General features: G+C 44.5%; 2 protein-coding genes across 4 annotated transcripts in view; one reads left to right on the forward strand and one right to left on the reverse strand.

Moving 5' to 3' along the window:
• Positions 1-617: 617 nt before the first annotated feature.
• On the reverse strand, positions 618-6,886 carry erich1 (glutamate rich 1). The gene is made up of 6 exons (XM_031847513.1): positions 6,449-6,886; positions 6,077-6,217; positions 5,745-5,891; positions 3,728-4,123; positions 2,712-2,906; positions 618-1,352 (listed from the first exon to the last, which is right to left on the reverse strand). Exons 1-6 carry the CDS (start codon positions 6,465-6,467, stop codon positions 1,252-1,254), a joined length of 999 nt encoding a protein of 332 aa, XP_031703373.1. The 5' UTR covers positions 6,468-6,886; the 3' UTR covers positions 618-1,251.
• A 90-nt stretch (positions 6,887-6,976) lies between these two features.
• Positions 6,977-24,527, forward strand: part of dlgap2a (discs, large (Drosophila) homolog-associated protein 2a) — a 132,524-nt gene continuing 114,973 nt past the window's right edge. For 2 of the 3 annotated variants that reach the window (XM_031847508.1, XM_031847509.1), the window contains exons 1-2: positions 6,977-7,373; positions 16,275-16,329. In XM_031847508.1, coding sequence (XP_031703368.1) covers positions 7,356-7,373; positions 16,275-16,329 — 73 coding nt within the window. In that variant the 5' untranslated portion in view covers positions 6,977-7,355. Of the gene's footprint in view, positions 7,374-16,274; positions 16,330-24,527 lie in introns of those variants that run through there. The other variant, XM_031847512.1, reaches the window with a different exon arrangement.

Consider the following 24,527-nt stretch of genomic DNA (forward strand, 5'->3'; position numbering starts at 1 on the left):
GTTTAAATGGCAATCCATCCAATAGTTAGTATATTTCAGTCTGGATCAAAGTGGTGATGTGAACAGACAGACAGACCGACATCCTTAGAGCCACGTCGCTTACATTGCTAAGAAAAGTCAATTAAAACCACCGATGAGCGCCTTTATATCCATGTTATGTAACATGTTAGGCAACGTGCTCTTTGCCCTTATTGTCTCCTCCGGCTAACGTCTGCACAATAGGCCCCTGAGCTTCCACCAGACAGCACCTGGTGCGTCTGTCCATGAGCAGAGGCCACAGATGGTCCTCATGCTAATTGTTCATCACTATAATTCTACACACACACACACACACACACAGAGCTGCGTGTTAGTGTACTGGTGCGTCCTAGTTCTGGAAAGACGACGCTCGCTCAGGTCATCATCACTAACTCTCTGACCTTTTCCTGATCTCATCCCTTGGCACTGAGTCACGGGCAAATGTATTCGAATAGATTACCTGGGAAGTAGACGCGTAGCGTGGAAGGTTAAGCTACCGACTCCCCGGGTGGTACTTGTTCCCAAGGTCCATCAACAACAATCCAGGCTGCTATATTGAGTGTACAGTTAGATAAGGGCGGCAACAACAACAAGTGTGTGTGGGGATCCTAATATTGGTATCCCTAATGATCCCTAAGTATAACCAGTGTTGCATCTCTTAAGACCATTACTTAACCCAGTGCAGTAAGGTGAAACAGCATACTTGAAAAAAGGCATGTGTAATAGTAACTTGGTGAGAGATTGATTGGTGGTGCGTGTACTGTAGATAATGGAGGAGCTATTAGGTGAACTGCCCGGGTTTAAATGTCAGAGCATCTGCAAAATAAATACCGGCGCTCCGGTAGAGCTTACATTTGCTTCTCTGGCAATTAGAATGTTCGTTAAAGAGGACGGTTGTTATGTTAATACCGGTTAAATGTTGGAAACATGGAGGTAAGTAACAGCTTGGTTCGATAACGACAACTTCAAGCTCACTTGTGGTGCGCAGAACGATTTGCCAAGCTCAGTGTTAACCGCTTTTGTTCTTGTACAATATGAGACGTGCAAATGGATCAGACAAGGGCACAGATCAAATGGAAAAAATAATTTAATAACACAAACATTTCATGCAGCATCATGTAAAGGTCCAACATTATAGAAGTGCAGTATATAAAAAGTACAACATTTCAATACGTGATGGAGCGCAATGGAAGTAATCATTCGGTGGCATCTCCGTGTCGGTGAGTCACCGTCTCATGGGTGCATCGTACAAAGCCCTGTCTTCTTGTCTCCCTGCATGGGAAGAATGTCTGTGATCCAGTATTGGAACAGTGAAGCAACTGCAGCGGTTTCTTCTAAAACGCAAAGAGACAAAGAGCAACATTTCAGCTAGAGCTGACAACACAATACCAGAGGAACAGTCAGTGTTTTCACCAAAGAGTTTATTTTTTTTTAACCGTAATACCTCAAAATCCCCAGCCAGCGTACAAAAGTACTTCTAACCTCTTTGCACGTCGACATTCATCCTAACGCTGTCTGTCTCCCACCCGAGACGGATTATCTATTTGACTTATTCTGGAACACGCAGAGTTAAATTCAGTGAATCTTTTCATAACCCGAAATGGACGCTATAAAAGGGGGACCGGTCAAGCCAATGTCATTTACGAGATGAACTCCAGGGTGCAGTAAAATATGCTCAAAAGAAAATCTGCAGTCAATCGATTGCCGCAAGAAGGGCAGACGGGGGAGCGGAGCTTCAGTGAAGAACTTTTTTAAAAAGGCACACCTCTCCACAAGCTCATGGGTTACATTAAAATACAGACCGCTGCCTTTTATGTGATTTTAGGTGGATGTTGGCTCAAACATATCAAATAATTTAAAATTGTCACACTGCGGCAAAGCATCGGTGTGAAGTCAAATCATAGCAAGAATGCCAGTGGCCTTCAACTAAAATGATAAACATAGCAACGGTGAGTTAAAGGGAAACTTTTCACAAAGTTTCGTTCACAATGAAGCATTTACAAGCAGCGAATGGAAGCATGACTCATACAATGTGAGGCGGGGGGGTTTGAAAAGCTTTCAGGCAGCCGTGGAGCAGGTGCATGGAGAGGATAGGCACAACTAAGGCAGGCTATATTGCGGGCTTTTTTTTTAACACGGTGTTGTCTTGGCGACGGGCACAAGCGGAATCAAGCGGCACTTTGGGGCCACCGATAAGGCGCTGGCCTGAATCTCCTGACTGGTCTCTCTCTAGCTCCGCCTCTCCCTCTCCCGCTCACACATAAAAGACTTGTGTGTGCGTGACAGCAGCAAAGTCCCCGCTGATCCTATTATGCAGCCAGCTAGCCGACCATGCGAACGCACAGACACACATGCACGGGTGAAAAACGTGCCCCGGGACCTCCATGAGCAAAAGGCAAGACGAAGCATGTTCGTTCTCACAGGACCTGCTGTAGTATCGCAAATAAAAAGGCGGAGGAAGGCAAGTAAGGGCAGGTGTACTCATGGCGAACAATAAACAAGAATTCAAGGGCAAGCAGGAACAGACAGAGGCATGTGTTGACATGCAGGGACAGGCCAGTGAGGTACCTGGGGCAGTGTGGACAGGGATGAACATGAAACAAGCATCACTTTCATGTCGCGTAGCCTTTCCTTAAATAATCCCTCATTCCATTTCTATGATGGACGTTTGGCCCGATCGATGCATCACTGACCTGCAGTCATAGGAGAAGTGTTGAGGAGCTCCCCCAGTGCCTTTTCCAGTTCGTCCGCCTGTTGCTGCCGAACGAAGGCCTTGAGGCCGCGGAGCCGCTTCAGGACAGAGGGGGGCCGGCATCCGCTGGCTATGTCCCTCAGGAGGTTATTCACAGTCTCGGACAGGAGGGGGTGCTCGCCTGCACGCAAAGAGGCTGCAGAAGCACGGGAGCAGGGAGAGGTGGTCTGTTAATTAAGGCCAATCGACATCATGATTTAGTATTTTCTGTAACATCAGAGGAGAACATACAGCAACAGATGTTTAAAGCGTTGTTGTGACTGTGTGGACTCTGTGTCATCACAGTAGAACATGACTAGTGTATGTTTTGATTTACAAAGCAATACTGGCGAATCTCAAACCTGTGCAGTCAAGCCTTTTGTTATTAGTCTCACTAATTTACTTGGCTGCTCTGCTTGGTACCGAGGTCAACACTGGTCATGGCCTGATCTTCAGATCACCCACTGGTTGGCTGGATTATATATAGTCAGTCTGACGCAAATAGTCCTTATATTAAACATGATTTCATTTGTTACTTTTATAATATCTGAAGCTTTGTAAAATTCGTAATAGTGAGCCTATCTTGGCTTTGGTTTCATTTGAAATAAATGTTCAATAAATCAAAGCTGTTCACTATTTACTGATCGGCACTCAGACAGAATGCTCACACACCATCTCCATCTAGTTCATTCTTATGGAACAGCAATTTGAGCTTTCACCCTTACATCCAATTACTGGTGCTATGTTTTTGACATCTCTTCTGAAGAGTAATTGAATTCTGTTCAACAGTTTTCATTGACACGTTTTCAGCATTTGTCAAGAGTTTAATTATGTGTTCATGAACTACATCTTAGAAAGCCATCAGCTGTGTTCATCATAGCACCCAAAATAAATTAAAGATAAGTCAACAAAAGCTGTAGCAATGGCTACCAGATTTTGCACAGACAATACACGAGCCTCGCTCGGATCAATACTTACAATCTGACATATAGATTTGCATTGTTGTCCAGAGGAAGTCTGACACCTCAGCAGCTCTCCTCTCGTTATCATCCTCCTCCTCCTCCTCCTCCTCCTCCTCCCCATCTTTCCGGTATGTGAACTCCAGTGCAGTGGCCCGGGGCATCAGACCCATGGCCAGCAGCTTCTCTTTGTGCCGTTTCTTCTTCAGCTTCCTCTTCTTGTTCCTGCTTAGGCGCTCTCCTCCCTCGTCCGCGGGCGCCGGACTCTGACCCGTGCGGCACTCACTCACTAGAGCTGCTCCATCCTTCCCAGAGTCTTGGTGGAGGGCTGGTTTCCTTCTCCTTCTCTTCCTTTTTCTTCTCTGTTCTTCTCCCTCTTTATCTTGTTCTGCATTGCTATCATGGACACTCTCCTCTGTGGGCAACAGGATCCAAAAAAAAACCTCGTGATTAGTTTAGAAACATTGTTAAATTGAACTGTTGCATTGCAGCCTCCATATGCACCTCTGCTGTTGAGCTAAATCATTGTGTTCATAGCTGATCCCACTAATTAGATACTCCGTCTTTATAGCGGATTGCATTCTAATCAGCTGGTGTGCTGCTTACTGATTGAAAATAAAACCTGCTGAATCGTGACCTCATATGGAGCAAACTATGGACCAAAGGTGGTTAACAAAAGAACAATGGAATCAGTAAACTGTATGTGTGCTGTTAGTCGGTGCCTCGATTCAGTCTTTTTTAATTCTTTCTCTATGCACAATGGAATCTGCGTCTCCCATGCTGATTGTAACAATTCCTCCTATTTCGAATCCGGCATCCAGCACTCTGAGGAAAGACCAAATACAAATGGGGCAAACGGGGCAGGCTATGCATTAGCTTTTTTTCCATACACACGCAGACAAAAGTAGCACAACAATAAATGTTATCAGTGTTAAGGCTCCCTTCTGTTACGTCTTATTACTCGAACCTTAGATTCAATGACTCGAGCTGAACCGTGAGCCCACACAGAAACGGCGCTCTCGCTGGCGGAGCAGCTTCCCCTCCACCTCCTCCCCTCTGCTGAACGACTCAAAGAGGCATTAAGAGGTCAAAGAAACCAGCGCCTATAGAATTCTTAGTGACCCTCAGTGAGTAACGAACTGGCTCTCAGCCTGAGACGGTGGCAGTGCAGCAGCGAACAATACTGAAAAGCAAGTGGAATGGGGTAGAGAGACACTTTTTTCGAGTTAGTCTATCATGGATTTTGGATCAAACCGAAATGCACTTCTTAAATAGCCATATCTGTGATAATTGGTATCAAAGAATTGAGACAAACAGTAAAAACTAAGGAGTACACATCATGTCTTGTGATGATAACTTAAGAGACAGTGTTGTCCCTGGTTGGTAAACGAATACCCAGTGCAGCATACAGCAGGTAGAGCAACACGGAAATTGTTTGGATTGCAATTACCATCGAGGGTCATTTCCCACTAAATGTAAAACATGTTCAATTGAGGCGCCGTTAGGCAGACGAGTGCAATTAATCAAACTTGACCGTATTGTTTATTCTAGTGGTCACAGTGAGTGACGTTGAAGTAAAGCCAAAGCCTGTCGGGTAAATGGAGGTCTGCATTAAGGAAGATGATGAGCACAGAGACACGTGTAATGCGGCTGGGCTCTTATCACAGTCTGATCATTCCACCGGTTCATGACAAGAGAAAGTGCAGACGGACCGCAGACAAAATAAGCAGCCTTGAAAGGATGCATTCAACTGCAGCTTGGATAAATTGTACAAGTTTACTCTGACAAACAACACAGATTAAAGTGGAAATTAGCCAAGGGTAAAACACCGTCTGTGCTGCATTCAAGTTCTCCCCAGTTCAGAAACACAATAGATCATCGCCGCTTGTTTCCGTTAACTTGAGTGGCAGAGCCAACCGAGAAGAGTGACTTTAACACATGAGAGGGCCAGCCTGGAGAAGCCCCATGAAGTAAATCTCTCCTAGCTTCACGGTGCACTGCACAAGTCCATAAACGTAAGATTACGGTCGTCTTACCAGCTGTGTCCTCTGCACTATTTATGCTTTCTAACTGGGGGAGTGTGACGGATTTCTCCGAAGCGGTCTTGTAGTCAGCGGGAGGAGGTAGGACTGTGTACATCCGCCTGACCGGATTGTCCGCACTCTGTGTCGTCCCTGCATCTCCTGAGACAGACATGGCAAATAGAAGAAGGTAATAAAACCTCAATGCATATGGAAGAGCAGCGGGGTAGTATTCCGGCATGGCATGTATGATGTTAATGAGTGTATTTTGAGGGGAATAGATTTTTTTCTAGACATAGTACTTAGTACGTGTGTGAGATGCAAGTTGAACTGAAATGTGATCTCACCAATGGCAGTGTCCTGTAGAGAGGCTTTTCTTTTCACGTGGGTTGTTCTGGATAGAGCATCTACTATGCCTGGTGGGCTGGCTTCCTGCTCCAGTGTGGGGGCTGCAGGGTAAAGCTTCTGGAGTACTTTTGACTGAAATACTAAGTGACATAAGAAAAAAAGGACACACAACAGAGACACCAACACCTGTTAATCTGATACATTGTACTATGTATCATCTTAAACCTCAAGCCAAAGGCAGTTCAGCCAGTTCGAGCACGTGCATTTGTTTACAACATGGCTAACTTTAGCTTCGTTAGCTAACTGGTTACAGATTCATTTTTTTTTTACAAGAGATTAATAATGTTGTCGACGACGCAGGTGATGCTCACCTTCTTTCCTACGTGCCATATTGACACATCTGTGTCTGCGTGGAGGCGAAGAGGACGGAAACGTAATGCAACATGTGTCTGTAGCTAATGAGCTAGCAAGCTAGCTAGCTGAGTTGGCTAGCTATCCAGCCTGCTAGCTTTTAAAACGAGCTCGATTCATAACAGATTCACAACATCAGACACAGGTGAACTAATGTAGCTGCTCAACGGGTTGTGTTTAAATAGCTAAAGGAATGGCTGGTGTTAACTATACTTTAAAGAAGCATGTCGGCTACGATTGCTGAAGTGCGATAATGCTCCGACTCCACCAGCTGCATAAGACCAGCCCACAGACTGACTGCATGCAGGAGGACGTCAATTTCATGAAACCATAGTTGTCAGGAAAGACACGTACTCTGTATATTATACAGGAATGTATACTTTTAATCAGCTGAATCCATTCTTCAAATCGGCATACAAAGTAGCCTTGTCCATCTTTGGAACTGCTCGACCACTGTGTATTTGATGTAAAATACGGATAGCATAAGTATACAACTTACTGAGGCAAATAGCTTCAGATATTTGATGTGACTCCTAGTACTTTAAAAACAATGTTAAGTCACTTTTTCACGCGTATCTCGCTCCCAAAATAGTCATTCCCACGTTGTTTTTTTCTGAAGACAGTTTTGCCAACTTTCTGTCATCAGACTAGAGCTCCCCACGTGTTTGGATCCTGTAATAACAGCGGTTTTGGGGCGTGCGCACACCGAGCCAGCTGTAGGACGGAGAGGGAGCGAGATGAGAATACTAAGCAGGCACCTCGTGGCTCAGCATCAGCACCGGGCTGAGTTAGGATTTGCGCACCCTCCAAACTTGGCTTGGGACCTCAGCATGTGAACGGGCTTTGCAGGAGGAGGATCCACCTAGGATGTCAGCTCTGAAGAAGGTAAACCCCCCACCCCCCCACCCCTCTCTCTCTCCCTCTCTAATTAATCTCTGAGCAGTAACTCCTAAGATATATGATAAGTGCAGGATTTATACATTATTTTTATACATTATCTTACAGTAAAAAGAGAAGATGTGTGCAGTAGTGGAAAACGGGTGTGTTCAGGCAGTTTGGATGCAGGATTTTCTTAATTGGTAATCTGACTTTTGGACTGCTTTTTTGAAATGTAAGAATGTTCCATAATTCAACTGTATTAAGAACAAAAATGCTAATTTATTTAAATACGGCCAGCCATCACAAATAATCAAAATATGATTTGATTTCTGCATCACTCGGATGCAAGTGAATTTTGTTCTCCTCTGATTTGCCTCATGGATGTCATTCCTGCACTTACATTTGTCCCTGAGGAGGAGGCTTGGACGAGGAGCATTTCAAGCGGAAAAAAGCCCTCTTAGTACAAGGCTAACTTCTCAAATGCATGTTATGTCAGCTTTGACCTCCCCCAGACTCCTCCTTTTTGTGCACTGTCACGTAGTTCTGTATGTGCCATGCCGACTGTAGTCTCTGCGGGTGTGTGACTTTCATTGACTGCATCTGAGTCCAAACCCAGCACCGGCAACCCTGAATGAGAGAGAGGGGAGAGGAAAGGAAAGAGGGCATTGGATGAGCTGTAGGTTTTGTAAGAATCAAGGAACTACACCGACCTGTACAAGCATGTTACATAATACCTTGCCGTGAAAAAGGTGATATGAAGCATATGTACAATTCCTACAAGCCCACTGATATATACTGAGACTTGTGACTGGGCAGTTACTTAGGAATCAAGCCTCTTCTGTTGCGGGATTAGAAAAAGTTAACTGTTTCTGTAAAAGGCTTGTCATCATTTCTACAATGACACATCGTGTTGTTTAAGATTCAGTGCAGTTGCAGGTATCGATGTCTCAGCTCCAATAGATTTCCATCATAGAGCGACACAAAAAGAAGGGAAGTTGTGTAGAACGCCCGCTTCAGCACTGCCGCCGAAATCCGCTGCAATGCACAGTGTACTCGGCACACACTGTGAGGGACAAAGTGCTGGCTGCCAGCACTCACATAGTCAGACATCATAATCACAGAGGTGCTAAAAATAGGAGACCATATTCATTGCAATGCTTTAGTTGTACTAAGATGCTCCTGGATGTTGTGCTCCTACCCTGCTTAATAATACAAAATGTCTTTATTTTTAGACAGGAGTGGTAGACCTGCCTTTTCTCAATGACACGCATGCTGCTTGGGTGAAACTTTGATGATGGACTTTTTCACTCGCTGGTCTTCCGAAACTAAGGGAGGAGGGGCACACAAATATGGAAGCTGTGTTTTCTGCCATGGCAAGAAGCATGTTTTATTTCTGGTCCTAGAGAGACCTTCCATGTTCATTCATTATGCAGGTAGCAAGAAGTGCTACAGTGCAGTGGCAACAAGCAGTGCAGCAGCAAACGTAATTACTTTTAAGCAATAAGGAGGGTAATTGACAGTATCTTTGCCTGTGTATACATTGCACAATATGCATAGCTTTTGTATACCTAGAAACAGAAGGAGTGTGTGGGCGGACAGGTGAACGGTGAGAAAGACTTGTCGCCTGACTGAAAAATGACTGAAAAATAAATGACTTTCCAGCTTTAGGGAGGGGGCACCTTTCACCTCATCCACATCACTCCCTCTGCTTGAAACTAGAGATGCTCCGATACTGGTGTTGGATATCCCTCCGGAACTTATGCAAAAAGCTGGATGGGATATCAGGGACAATGGGCTGATCTGGTATTGGATACTATTATTTACAAAAAACTATTCATTTATAACCATGTATTTGTGTTTTATTTTGTTTTAGAAAGCGGTGTTTAAGTTGAGCCGGATGTTCCCTGACACATAAAAGAATGATTCCAGTCACTTCCACACAGTGAGGCATACAGTTCATGAATTAAAGGAGGGTATTGGATCGGCACTCGGTGAGTCCAGGTATCGGGACTGAAGGAGTCGGATCGGTGCATCCCTACTTTAAACCAGTCTTTCAATGAAAGCGGGATGATTCATACGAGATGGAGGAATCTTACCTCATCCTACGAGGCAATTTATTTACTTAAAAAGAAGAGAGCCTCATTAAAAGCTACCAAAGAAGAAAGGACACAAAAAAAAAAAAAACTAATTGGAAACTGACACCATTTCCCCCCAGAAGCTGTTTGTAATTGAAAGTAGCTCGTTTCAGGATATTTCCAAAGCGGCTGTCAAATTGCCTGCACGCACACACGCATGCATGCTTACACAAACAGACTCTCACAGAGTTGTCAATGGGAAGCTTGTATGGACTTTGCCTACTTGGCAGTGACACGATAAGGCTCTCATAATCTGTTTGAAGATGCAGGGAAAACTCCATTATGCGTGTGGGTGATGTCATTTTAGGGGGAGAGGAGCAGCAGTGAATGTAGACAAGCCTGACTAAAAGTAAACGCTCAAACGTTCTGCAGGCGCCTTTCTAATTCATCCACTCATCGGGACCGATGTGTTTCTGCTCTCTCACTTTAATGCTTTCCGTTACCGGCACATGCATCTGATTCTCCTTCTGTCTTTCTTTCCATCCGTCTCTCTTTTGTGTCTCTATTCATTCCCTGATGGATGCCAGTGTTACTGCTAACTGCAATAGCTGCCACACAGCCGCAAGTCCGATGTGACTCATTACAAGGTCCGTTAGCAAGCTGCTTGACTATCTGTAACCTTTCCTCTTGTATTGTAATTGCACAGTCATAAATACAGACAGTTTGATCCCCTAGTTGGTAAAATCATCATTTATGAGGACATAACAGCAGCTGCCTTTCAAAGAGGACGTGTGTCCCGTCAGGTGTATGCCTTTTGAAACTCTTAGACCGGAAGCGAAGCTAAATCATACCATGGTCTAAAAGAATTTACAAATGTGTCCCTGAAGGCCCTACTGTGTTAGCACTGTCAAAACGGGAAATGTAATACTAATGCAAGTGAAAGACCCCGCACAAGTCCCAAGTGTGCTTGAGCTCTGCCTTGTAGAGTATAATAAGTCTTAATACCATTATCGTTGGCAAAAGGCCCAGATCTTTTACAACCGAGTCTTGACTAGATCCTTTTAACCGAAGCGATGAACTTGAATATATTAGCTCAATGAAATAGCCCGCTCTAGCGAAGGACATCGAGGCAGCAGCTTCTTTTTGGATCGGGACAGGTCGAAGAGATTTGATTCATCTCCAGATGTTGAATCAGTGCTTTAATAGCCCCAATGTGGTCAAGCTGTTTAACATAAACGAGAATGTTCCTGCTAGTTCAACCTTGTTGCTGCTGTTCAGCGACTAAATACTCGGCATCAAATGATTCTTCAGTAAAAGTCAGAAATCTGTGGCCATGGATGTATGTTGCTGTTACTAAATGGGTTTCACCTCCGGAGAGCTGACCATGGGCCATTTGTTTCATGTATGGCCCCTCCAACTTTTGGCGAATGCACTAATTTGCATTATTATATGGCTCTCATGCAGATGATGCCTGAATGCTTCACATTTTCCCCATATGATTGCCTACCCTTGTCTTGGGTACTGCATGTTCTAAATAGGCAAAGTAAAGTAAAGGTAAACTGGAAACCATGCGTAGTAAAGTGGTAGGCCTGTCTCTCAGACTGAGATTGCCGTAAAGTTTATATTTATATGAATTCTTTATATTTGTAGGAATGCTGGCTGCTATGTATTTCAGACATTTGAGACACATTTGCACACACAACTTTGTGATACTTGCAGGGATTTGCTACTGAGTTTTTTGGAGGGAATTTTTGAAGCCCCAGCATGTGGTTTTGTACTATTGCATCGAAAAGGTGCCTCTAATATTTCTGCGTGTCGTATCTCTTCCGCCATCGCTGGGTTGAGTGGTTACAGTGTGCAAACCTTATCTCCGTATCGACACCACTGCATTTGATAACTGGCCCGGGTAAGAAGGGAGCAGACAGCGCTTAAGGCAAACAGCAAGATCTTTGAGCTGCACACTGGAGTGACTCCGCTTCCCCTCCGTCCTCTCTGATCTCCATTAGCTCACCAAGACTTGCACTCCAGCTCTCAGCAGCGGGCGCCAAGGTATCCTATTATACACTGGCACTTGTGATAATTGCCTGTACCCAGCAGTAATGGTGTTGGGAGATATAGGTAGTGAGCCTGTATGTCTGCGTGCGCGTGCCTGTGTGTGTTTATGTGGCCGGTATGTAGACAGCTGTTTGCTTTGTGAGCATCCTGAAACACCGGCTGGACAAGAGGGGTTCCTGTTGGCCGCTCTCTGCGCTGGTCAAACTAGGCTTCAGATCTTGTGCAGAGCCATTAAATAAACCGGGTGCATTGGAGCTTGACTTGCTTTGAGGGATTTACACCGACGTCTAGTACAACTAGGTGGACAGGGTTCTCATCCCGGTCACCACTGGGGGGGGGGGGGGGGGAAGTCAGAAATTCGACAACAAGAAGACGACTAATTCTTCTTAATGTCGTAACTTTGCTTTTATGAGCAACAGTTTGTGCACAAGTTAAATCAGAGAGCCTATTTCTGAGGAGACAGGCCACATCACACAGTAGATAAAAACCGCCCCCCAGACAAGTGGACTTTCTGGGGGGGGGGGGGGTACTTTCGTGTCCGGTGTCATTTTCAGAGAGCTTATGTCAGAGAGAAAGTTTCCTCATGGACTGAAATGGTGTGTGATTCACCTGAGTCGGCCCATTTGGTTGTTCGTCTCAGTTAATGAGCATGCATTTGGTTGTTTCTCTGCTCTTCCGCTTCGGCCTCAGCAGTCTTTGTGTTTGTCTCTCTTGAGTGCTCTTATAATTTAAAGTATGGCTCTGTGAAAAGAGGCCACTCAGTACCTGCTTTGTCAGACATGATGTAGCTATATTTGAACCAATAATCAAAAAGGTGTGAAAAAAAACAAACAACAAAATGCGTAAGCCTTGTTTTTTTGGTTTATTCTAAGAAAAATAACCTAAATGGATGCATGTGTTATGCTACTCACTACTGTAGCCTATAGGGGCTCAGCTGTCTCATTTTGATTTGATGAGTCATTTAAAAAGTGGCTGAAGTTGTGTAGAATGATATAGACTATACTACGATATAGCTTCATATTAACATAGATATTAATGGCTTGTACTATATCTTGGCAATCGGCAGTTTCATAACATTCTTCAACAAATATGCTTGAGATACAGAAAATAAAAAAGTAAATAATTCTGCATTGGCTTGATTTTATAGCTTGATGACCGAAATAGTAAACCTAAATAGTAAACTTTATTGTACCCCATATGTCAAGAGAAATGTAACAGGGTAACAATACGGAGAGTTAGCGGAAACATCTACTTTAGGGCCGCTTAATGAAGTCCCTTTTCTGAAAGCCTCAAGCTCAAAGAGAATGGCAACCAGTCCTATTGGAAGAGCAAGGTGGTAAACTGCTACGTTGCCAAATGGAGCCTTTTATTAACTCGCTGACTCAATGGTCTGAAGACTCATTCACAACATTTGGCCTCTAGTCCCGAGGGCACTGCTTTGGGTTCTCTTTGCGGATTTCTTCTGTTGAATTCCCATTGACTAAAATGAAAAACTGCGAAACTGAAATTGATTAGTTCTTTTGATTTAATAAAGGTTATTTATTTCAAGTATGGCTGGTCTTTAAAATACAATCAAGCTCGCTGAACACTGTTTTGTATGAAACCAGCTATTCACATCTCTGAATAATGGGAGAAAACAAATCTGTACAAAATATCCATTTATGCGTTTCCAGTTGTCCCAGATATGTTTTCCATTGGATTGTCCTGGTGTGTCCTAAGAATCTGTCTTGTTGAAACGCGCTGACATAAATCCTCTCTTTGTGCTCATCCCGAGATGAGCACAAAGAGACAAACAAAACGGATGCCCGATGCATTTTCTCATGTGAAATTAGACGCTTTGCCTCCAGACACCAATCCCTTTAAAGTGTAAATGAGAGGCAAGTGACATCTCGGAAACACTGAAGAGTGTCCCTGCCAGTTTGTTTTCCACACTCCTCCAGTATAAGCCTCTGCCAGCCAGCAAGCTATTCAGCATCAATTATAACTGTACATCATGCAGCTGTTTGAGTCATCACAAATCAGTCATTGTGTCTCTTATCTCTGCAGAGATATTTCTTTCTTCTACACTTGATTCTTGAATAGCATTTTGTTGCATATCCTGGAATAGGACGAGACACAAGGACGTGCTTTAGTCCAGCAAATTGTTTTCATGTGAAATCTGGACAGTAACAGTCGCCATGTCTATGTTTTGCCGTCGTCAGTCCACATCTTCAGCATAGTTCTCTCCTGTGAAGTACAAAAAGTACATATTAAGCATAATATAGCAGTTCAAATTAATACAGTAACCCCTTGGTAAAAATGGTCATATAAGCATTTATTCAGTTGAAGGTACATTACATTCTACGGGATGATTAAAGTGTTTGTGATGGTCCAACAAGACATTGGACTTATGCAAGAACCACACATACGAACAGATTTGTCACTTACATGTAGAATGTGTGGCATTCACTGGCAGTTCTGTTTAACAAACAGGTGGCATTTTTATACAGACAAAGGTGTCACACATAACACGTATGAAACAGGTGATATGATTTGTATGATTTTGGAGTATTTGAAGTGTTTTGTGTGCATGTATCAAACGTTGTTGTGTAAGTGTCTTATACTCCTGCTGTATGTGAATAGCTCTGAGCGGAGGTATGTGCAGGTTTGTGTGAGGAGGAGAAGAGAGAGAAATACATAAATAAATAATAATAATCCCTTCTTATTGGTCCTTGCATTAAGTTTTCATATCTTTTTCTCGTGGGTGTCATTGCCTTTAGGACAAAGTTGGCCCACTGCGGGTCATCCTTTCTCATATTGCTCTGCCCCTTGACCCTGTGGGATGGAGCCAGTCCTTTATGAGGGAGTTATTGTGAGTGTGAGAATTTGTTGTTTGTCTTATATTCCTGTTTTTGTTGTTGTTTTTCTTGTTGTTGTTGTTGTTGTTGCTATTTTAGGGCACCCCGCACGCTAGGTCCCCAGTCTAATATCTTTGTGATCATCACTCCCCCATGGCCGCCTCCCATATTACTCATGCACCTCTTTGCTTTGGAAAGAAGTCAAACCACCCCGTCTTTATGCATGTGTCCGTCACAGTACTGACACGGCAATGAACTCTGCTATCGATTTGATTCAGGTAATTCTTTCACGTCTTCAAATACCACTAATGACACTGTGGTAACATTCCCAGTCGCAGAGCAGAACACACAGCCCTATATGGGAATTTAGGGGCGTTGATTATGCAAATGATAAAATCTCATAAAAGCACACCTCCTTATGAACGGGTGGTAAACATCAAGCAGAAACGAGCCACTTACGTCAAGTTGGTCTAGTTAAGAGAGTTCAGAGATTGATTTGGAGCAGTCGTAAGAGCAAAACTCACAGGACAAATGAAACATACGAGGACACACGTGCATGGAAGTGTTTATATATGAATGCAGGATTACCTCTCCTCTTCATATGCTGCTGATAAAGTAGAAGATGAGACTGGATGAGAAGAGTCTGTGCTTGAGGCCCTTCTCCTGAATGAATGATGCAGTGGGTTGATATCTCTTTGAATATCCCCCGGAGACAAGCCATTCGAGTTCATTTCTCATTTACTTTCCTGGTCTTTTCTCGCTTTTTGAGACATACATTTATACAAATGCCCCTCTCCTTAATTAAAAGGGACACTTATCTGATCGGTCTTGTTCAGGCCCAGAAGAGAAGTCTGATACAGCCACCAAGTGCCAATGTTAACACTATCGCAAAGGAAAAATGGAGCCGAGGGAAAGAAGAGGTGGGCTGTCTATGTTACAAAAGTCATTCTGGACAATAATGAGCCTGTCAGTCAGATGAGGACAAAGAGGCTTTCGGTAGCACCTGCTGAGCCACCTCGCATCTTCTTCTATGTTCTGGTTCCTCGTTCTTGTGGACGTTCTGCATATTTGTGCCTTGTGAGCACCTATAACGGCATTCAGAGTCACAGCAAACCTATAACAAACCTGTCATCTCGCAAAGAATTGAAAACAGGATACTCAGCGGAGGAATAAGTCTTCAGTGTTTCCCAAGAACGAGACATAAACTGTTGAACAGAAGACAGGGGAGGGTAGCAAAATATTGGCAGCTAAGATACAACTTTGGATCGATTTAGATGTTTAGGGATTTAGTGTTCTCGCTGAATAGATTGTAAGACTGCATTATTGATAAGTATGACCTCCTGAGCCTTGTGAGGATTGCACTAATTGTCCGTTGTAAGTATTTACTGCTATACCTTCCTGGCAAAGCGAAGCTGCTGATGGAGCAGAGAAGGCTTCTAAAATTGGCCCGATGACGTGACCGCACCGGATCGGGCCGATAAGAGTTGCCAGCCTTCTTCCCATCTCAATCCAGCAAAATATATATATATATATTTTTTTTTTTAATCTCTGGGCTGTTCCATCCCAATGGATTGTTAGCGTATCATATTTTCCTTCACACGCCATTCAACCCACCTTTGACTGTTTTTTAGTCTGAATCAGGGACACACAGTTGAAAAAGAACCTTCAGCACACCGGGACCGTCATTTAGTGCCCCACTGCTCGGATCGCGGTGCAGAAGAAAAGGTCTCGGATAAATATGGCGGCAGCTCCTTTTGATGCAAATGGTGTGAGAAATGGGTGTCTCCTGCTACTCTTATTCGTGGCTCGCAGCATGGCTCAGTGCTTTTCCTCTGAGCGCCACCTTGTTTATCTGCTTTGAGCTGCTGTGATATTAACATATTTCCCTCTTTTCCCTCCCTCTCTCTTTCTCTCTCTCCTCCTTTGTTGTGTCTTGGAAGGTGTTGCCAGGCATACTGAAAAAGCATTGCTGTATCTTACCAGACAGGAACACAGGTAAGGACCAAACAGATGTCCCCTCTCCAGCAAACACACCAGTCCCACGCAGTGCAGAGACAGAAGGAGAGGGAGCCCGTCAGTGGGAGTAATGACCGGGGTGGTGATGCCGGGGGATGGATGCTCAGCGGGTGGGTCACATATGTTTTTGGGAAAATTTAGGGGGGGAACAGTTGTTGCGATCTTGTGATGATGACAAGCTGCTTCACATCATTGCAGGTGTGAAGAGGTTGCTGATGAAATTGAAGAGCAGGGAGATATACTCAGGTACCTGGCCGCAGTCCTCACAGTAATGACTTCTTCTACTGCTGCTCTCCTTGCGTTTACTTTTGGGGCGACTCAACCTCTCTAACCTCTCGACTGCAACGAGACTGCATGGCCTCCCACACCATCCATCCCACTAACAAAAGCTCACTAACGCTGCACCGACGCGTGTCGGGTACACAGTGGTTCGCTCATTTGTCAGACTCGTGGCCAGTTTGTCATCCCATAGCTGCTTTCTGCAGTGAACTCGGTCCCGTGTTTCGACACTTGGTTCTGCCAACTGACTGATGTCTACCTTCTGAATGTTGTGTTTCTCAGACACGTGATTAGAAAGCTAACTGCACACCATTCCCAGGTGTGAGAGAAACTTGCTGACGAGTGGAGCAAGGGCTCAGCAACCTTGGCGATAAAGAGAGACTTGGAAACTTGTTAAGAGTTTCAGGTGCTGGGGCTCCAGAGTTATAACCGATAACTGCGAGGCATCTCGCAGCGTGAAATTAATGTTTGATGGGGCATATAGGCGAGATGATCTGCACTTAAGCCGATAAGAAACTCAACAAACTGGTAATTCAGCAGTTTTGCAATTATTTTGTGCATAAAATCTCTGTAAACCAGACCTGGGCCAAATCAGAATCCAGTCCACTCTACTTGAAGGGTGCCAGATGTGTGGGGCTCGCTGTTATGGGACAATCCTCTTTTTGTGCCACGCAAGTTCAATCAGTTACAGAGAAGTGCGTGAAGAGATTTACAAATGTTAGCCAAAGTTTTTTTGCCTTTTAGACTTAACTTTCTCAGCAGGACGAGCTGCTGTGTGTTCAGTCGAGGTGGCTGGGAAGCGGCGCATGAATACGGAGGACCCAGGGGTGCACCTCTCGACTGGTCTCAGAACAAGATGTTCTGACGGAGTGGACAAAATCACCTCATAATGACCTTATGAATATGGATGTGTGAAGCTCTGAAACTCTTCCAGAGGTATTTCAGCAGACGCTGGTGTGGGAAAGAGAGCTAGCCGTAGTCTTAGTCAAGGATGTTTGTGTGTGTTTGTTCATTAGTGCACAGGCTACATTGTATGCATGCGACTGTTAACATGAGAGCAATCGGCTTGACTGCACTTGCTTACAAACTCCATTTATTTTTATTTTTTTTAAAAGACGTCGCTCCAACCCGAAAATGTCCTTATTCTGATTGATTGCGCTGTCAAGAAGACAGAGTACGCGGCGCCTCTCTTGAATACTCAGCAGCGGCGCATCAACAAACCTCAAACTACTTTCACCGAAGTTCATAGATCATCATTCAGCCACCGGTTTCCATCGCAGAGCCTTTGCTGAATTGACTTCAGCCAGGCACCCTCACACACACACACACACACGCACACGCACACACGCACACACTGGCACAGTTGTGAACAACCTCAGTGTCCATACAATGTCTACCGTGGCATCCTGTTTCCATGGCAACACATCCCGCGGCGTCAGTAGATGCAAAGGCCGCATTGTGTCCATTTTCAGTAAGCATTACTTCCGTCTGCTGATCGGATGATGTTGGTCTGTTGCATTTGTCTTTGCTTAAACAGAGAGCGTAAATCATGGGATGAGGATGCTCATTGGTGAGTTCAGCAGTGTGAGCGGGGGCCTGGTGGGGGGGGGGGGGGGCCTCAGCAAAGTCACACGAGTTGAACGGTTTAGTGCGGTGCTCGAGGAAGGAAGACGTTGGAGGAAGAGGGAAAATGTCTGGGAAATGATAAAGAGCAAGTAAGATTAGAAGAGACTTTGAAAATAACGGGCATGAAAAGATTGGTATCTCCTACTGCTGAGTACGATTAAGATGCTGCATTGTGTGTGTGTGTGTGTGTGTGTGTCCATGACTGTGTGCATGTGCTCTGCTCCATCGAGCAAGGGGCGCCCTCTCCTGGGCAGTTTCCCAGCTTTCACAAATCACATCTCCTCCTCGGAAACACTTCCTTCAGCCGCTCCCCACTGCTGCCTCTCACATTCCAAATATTGTGCCTAGAAACTGGTGGGATGAGACTTATTATATCCTTACGCTCTCTCTGTTATCAGTGCGTCCCTCTGCTCGTAAGCGAAGCGTTTCAATTCCACAAATTCACAGATTATGCCTATTTATAGACATTAATTAAGTTGTGAATATTTCACCATTCTGTTGCCACTTTTTATGTCCATGCGGAATGTCTGGCACCCTTTCATCATCTCTTCCATCCCCTATCCAGAGCCTCTCTGCTGCTCTAGCATTTTGGAAAAATGTATCTCGTAATTTACACATGATTCAGTGAAACCTAAAATCGGACTTTTGGAAGATTCGTCTGTAATAGTGAGAACATGTTCACATCCACTGCATGAGCAGCAGGGTACCTTTGTTACAGAGAGCAAGTACATCACATTGCTTATACCACAATTATACCATGAATGCAAAGATGCTGTACAGAGATATGCTGACTGGTCAATTCTGGGATGCCCTTCTGTCATCCTTTGCAGTATTTGGACACTACTGTTTTGCATTCATGGCCTTATATCCTCATTGATTTTGTACAACCCACCTATGCACACACACACACACACACACACAAACGTTACCCATTGCCTCCATTTACAATTCCCATGTGTTGTACTCTGTGTGCAGGTAAGTGCACCTACTTTTATCGTTTGTCTTGCATTGTAAACACAGTATTTATATATGGTTTTCAAATGGTGGAGCATGCAAAGTTCAGTTGTTGTGCATGAAGTTTGCTGCTGTTTTTGTGAAACCCCCATCATGGTATTTGTTGCATGTGTTCTGTATAGTAAGACAAGACACACATGGTAAGTTGCTACAGTTCTTTTCACAAAATGGCGTTCGAGTAGAGTAGCTGGGTTACACTCACATAAATGTTGTCTTTCATGAGGTAACGTTCCACTCCTGCTGCGTGTTTTGTGTCAACTTAAAGTGGAAGGGTTTGTCTTAGGACATGTTGCCATGGAAACAACTTGGCCAAGGAGGACTCGGGGGATACGGAGGAGACTTCCGAAAGCAAGAGATGAAAATCATAACAAACTTTAAAGGTGCACGTAGTGAAGTGCAGATCTATGCCAGGTGTGTCTGTAACAAGCAGACACACCTGGCATCGGGCGGAGGTTCCCTCAGCTGTGTTAACACTAGTGGCCCCTACCGGCCGGGGGCCTGGTTAAAGGTAGCGAGTGAGGAGTCAAGAAGGCACCCAATGGCAGTATGAAACTACTATAAAAGGTGTTTTGAAAAAGTGTGAGTCCATGCAACCATGCGAGGTCCTTGAGCATGCAACCATGACTGGCCACCCACAAGATGATGCAGTTTGGTGCCGCAGTACGCGAGATTAGCCATGGACAGACACGGACAAACACTCACTCACATGGCAGAAATAGCCATAAAGTCTGAACAACGTCATAACATTTTGTGTCAGGGAACGTTTTCTACTTAATCCTAAGAGCACCCTGAATACTTATATGTGTCCGCTGTCTGAAAACGTCCTGTTTTGTCCTCATCTAGAGACAGCCGAAGTCCTTGAACTGCATCAGTCTTCTCTTTACCTCACTTAGCCTCTGTCCGATGTCACAGAACGTCCGTCTTAATGCTTCACACGTCCTGCCCGAGCCTCCCCGTCCCGCTGTGACTCTGACTGACACCGGAGTGAATCAGCAGCTGCTCTATTAGTTTGAGTAATTAACGGGCGAGCTGTCGCCTTTCCCTCTGTGTCAGCCGTGCTTTTGTGAATGCATACACACACACATACACACACGCCGATGCGCATGGACACCCAGTTTTCACGAGCACACAGTCAGTCGGAGCACACATGCATAATGTGTCCTCCAGCAGACTTGATATCAATCTGTAGCGAGGCAAGACAACCAGGGCGGGCCTGTCTCCCTCTGATAGCTCTCAGAGGCCTTGATGCCAACTCTGTATGCACTTCGTACCCGCTCGACAAAAAAAAAGAGACGCCAACAGAGAAAGGGAGACGCTGTATTAGAAAGATACGAAGCATAAATAAGATGTGTGGACTGCATGAGCAAAAAGAGCGGAAGCAGATTAGTGAATATGCATGATGATGGGGGGGGGGGGGGGGGGAGGGGGGAGGGATGGGGCGCGGGAACAAGAGAGAAGGATGAGAGAATGAGTGAGAGCTGACAGAGTAGAGTGTGCTGTGTGCCGAAGGCCCTCAGGAGCTCGCCTCATGTCTGCTAAAGTCTCGACAAATCCTGCACTATCTCTCCTCCCCAGCCTTCCCTACTTTCTACTGTTAGTCTGTACCCTTGACACCCCCTACCCTCCCTGCTCTCTCCTCCTCTGCACTCCCTCCTGCACCGCCGAGGCGTACCCACTGAACTGTTACAAGAGTTGGTAGCTCTGAAACATGGCCTCTTCCTCCTGGCCCCTGTCTCTACGCAACTGCGCTGTCGCGGCAACAAATTGACTGTAAGCAAATATGACACAGAGGAATAATGGATTAGAGGTACACTCAGTGATACTTTTCGAAACACAGCTCCCATGTGTTGTCAGAGATCTCTGAAATAGGGCACGCTAGTCATGGTGCAGTTTGGCTGAATATTCATCATGCAGTGCCAGGTTGCTGGTTGTTGGTGGATGGCATTTTGCCCGCTGATGATGTAAGCTGGTGTTGAGACGGTGCCCTCCTGATAACCCTGTTGCACTCACTCACAACAATACTTTGCGTGACAATATTGTATCGATACACAGACGCCAAATAATCAATCTTTTATAATATAAACTGTCAATATTGCAAATATAAATGAAACCTTTTTCATTACAATTACTTTTTTTGGTCATCAAGATTGTGCCGAGTTGTTTTTCTGGTACGGTGATGTTTAAAGTCAGTGGGATTGGCAGGAAGTTGGTCAAAACTAAGATGGAGTGTTTGTCATTGTGTCTGTTTGACTGACAAACCAAATTTGTGGCGAAAAAATGATTGAAGTGAGATGAACAGAGTGAAAACTTAATCTTGTTGGATAAAACGGAAGACAAACTGCACAATTTGCTGTTGAAAAAGGCAATAAATCGCGATATATCGCAGTATATGCATATCGCAAAATGTCTAATATCTCCATAAGATCATATCATGACTGTTAATATCCACCCTTCCTACTTTGTAACATGTTTATATAGATAAACGGGGTATAGATGGTGGCATTGCATTCATATTAAAGTTCCCATTGAATCAGGCGTGCCAGCCATTGCCTTTTAGCCTTAGCAGATACAAAGTAGATATGAGGCCTGATCAAGCAGCCAAGTATCTGCTCTTTGCTTGGGCGAGGGTAGGACTTGAGGATATTCTAACATTAATACTGGTCTTCCACAGGAATGCCCAGCCAACTGTGTTCCCTGTTTGTATCGATGACTGCGAACGTTGGAGAAAACCCCATTTCTTCAGTGTCGTACTCCAGGTGTGTGTGTTCGTGAGTGTGCGCTTCATCTCTCTGTAGAGACTCCTGTCATCAGGCTACACGGTGTCTGACAGGAGGACAGCTGGTCTCTGTGGACTGTCTGTCTCATTTTGTCTCTGACATAATGAGCGAGCTGGGAGTAGGCTTTGATTTAACGCTGAGTCACTCCATTCCAAGCTGCTTATTAATGAGTGAATGACGGTGGCAGGACGTGAAAGAAAAGGGAGGAGGTCCCGTTGTTGTTGTTATGATGGCAATCCCTTAATTCTCTTTAATTCTTTCTGTCTACTCTTCATGCAGTAGATGGTACATTTTGCTCTCATGCTGCTGAACACCTGATTTTAATTCGGTTTTAGTCGTAGTCTTTTGATCAAAATGTAGATCAGATTTACCTTGAGAAGCTATTAACTATTCATATATGAATTATGCATAATTTAAAGCCTTAATATAATTGAATCTGTTGAGTTATATCAACGATTCACCCCCAGTACAGTTGTCATGAACGGGGAAAAGAAACCTAAAGTGCATTTTGTACCAGGCTGTAAACTTGTAAACTTTCTGCTGTAAAGTTGGGCATTTTACCATTCGGGTCTTTGGAGATCAACTCGATTTTGGAACCAGGCTCCATTCGCCATTTGAGGAACTGCAGTTTTTGGCTCTTCCACGTTAGCTTTATTTATTGCCGCTTGTTTTAGGCATAGGCTGCCAAACCAATACGTGACGATCTTGTTTGGTTAATGAATGAATATTGCTTTGATTCTACTGTGGTTCACGTCACGCCTTTCAGTGACTGTGCATGTGCTGTACATGCAAGATGAGGATTGAAAGAGAGGGGCATATGTGTGACATGTCTTTTCCTTGAGGACATTGAGGGGAACGCTGGAGCCTACCTGCATGTTAATACTACGTGCCTCCATGGAATAGCCAGATGAAATTGGGGTTGCAAGGTGACAGAGACGGGTGATTGTAGAAGCTCATCTGAAATCTGTAGAGTGGTTGTTCAGCTAGATTGTCCAAACAAAGTCGGACAGTGTTTGTGCGTGTGTGTGTGTGTGTGAAGGTGATGGTGAGAAATAGCTAGCTGTCTGCTATGCTCTGATGCTCCCAAGTGTCTCACCGCAGACTGTGTTTCACAGTCCGTCTGTGTAGAGTGTCTCGCAAAGCGGTTGTACGTGTCAGAAATGATACAAGTCAAAATGAAGAAGTTGGAGTCTTTGCCTTTGAGTAAAAAAAAAGGAGTCTTGGGCTTACTTCACACAGACACTGGCAGAGACCAGCTTGCTGTGTATCTTTGATCGGCCTGTGGATATGCATGCGTGTGTGTGTGTGTGTGTGTGTGTGTGAGATAGATAGCCCACTGTCGGTCATTATTAAGGTCTATTTAGCAGCAGATAACGAGAGCATATAATGTATCAGCTAATTAACCCCCCCTGTCCTATCGTCATGCGGCTACACTGCTTTGTTACTACACTCCGTTTCATTGTCAGTTGTTCCCACAGTCGACCATCGGAATACAATTGTCATTGTGTGTTTTAACTTCCTGACATCGTGGTATCTGGAAGGCTTTCATGCCATACACGGGCTTGCAGTGAAGGTGCATTTATCGTATCGTACCTTCCCCCCCATAGTTCCCCTGTAGCTATGCTGACAAGATGGCACCCATTTGGCAGCCTGGAGCTCTTGTGACACCTGACAAAGACTGAGCTCCACCTGTAGGTCCGAACATGCCGCAGGCGGAACAGTTGTACGTCTTTCTCTCTGTGATGCACAGCGTTTGTTATTCGTCTCGTCTCTTCACATTTATCACTGCGCGTCTCTCTTTGCTGACACGTGCAGTGTCGGATGTGTCCACCGCCATCACCAAGTAAGAGCAAGCAAATGAAAAACAATGTCAGTACAAACACTTGTCTTACTGTTTGCACTGTCAAATGTCCAGGTTCCAGAAGGAGGTTATAACTCACACTATCACTTCTCCCTGAACAAAATGTTTTCTCTGCCTGTCAGCCAGCATTGTCGTCTTTTTAGTGTTTACCACAGTTCAAGTTTAGTTTCGTTTTTTTGTGTTGTTCGCTGTGACAGATAACAGTGACCATGCCTGGTAACAAGATCAGTTTGTTTTACAGAGGAAGTGACATTATCTGTGGAGGGGCTGTGGCCGGCGGGCCAGCGGCTGGCTGTCTGGACAGGCTAGCTGTGATTTGATTAGCCAGGATCACAGCCACAACAAAGACAAGGCAGGAAGTCAAATACCAACAAGCTGCTTTGTTATGACTGATCCTCTCTTGTCTCGTGAAGACATTGACAGATTTAGGACTGCAGCTATCAATCAATTGAATTAACATAATATTGTTCCCTTTCATTTCTCAATGAATCGATAGGTTGTCTTTTCTAAAATGTCATAAAATAATGAAAGATTCTCACATCGGAGAAGCTGGAACAAGCGATGTCTGGCCTGAAATTACTCAAACAATTAATTTATTATACACACACACACACACACAC

The sequence above is a fragment of the Anarrhichthys ocellatus genome, unplaced genomic scaffold, assembly GCF_004355925.1.
Source record: "Anarrhichthys ocellatus isolate YVR2014 unplaced genomic scaffold, GSC_Weel_1.0 scaffold7, whole genome shotgun sequence".
NCBI lineage: Eukaryota > Metazoa > Chordata > Actinopteri > Perciformes > Anarhichadidae > Anarrhichthys > Anarrhichthys ocellatus.

What these genes read in the sequence shown, in the direction of transcription:
- erich1 (XM_031847513.1), bottom strand. An exon ending in GCAAATCTATATGTCAGATT is followed by an intron (nt 2,907 to 3,727) that starts GTAAGTATTGAT and finishes GTGCTTCTGCAG; the next exon opens with CCTCTTTGCGTGCAGGCGAG. An exon ending in CACTTCTCCTATGACTGCAG is followed by an intron (nt 1,353 to 2,711) that starts GTCAGTGATGCA and finishes TTTGCGTTTTAG; the next exon opens with AAGAAACCGCTGCAGTTGCT.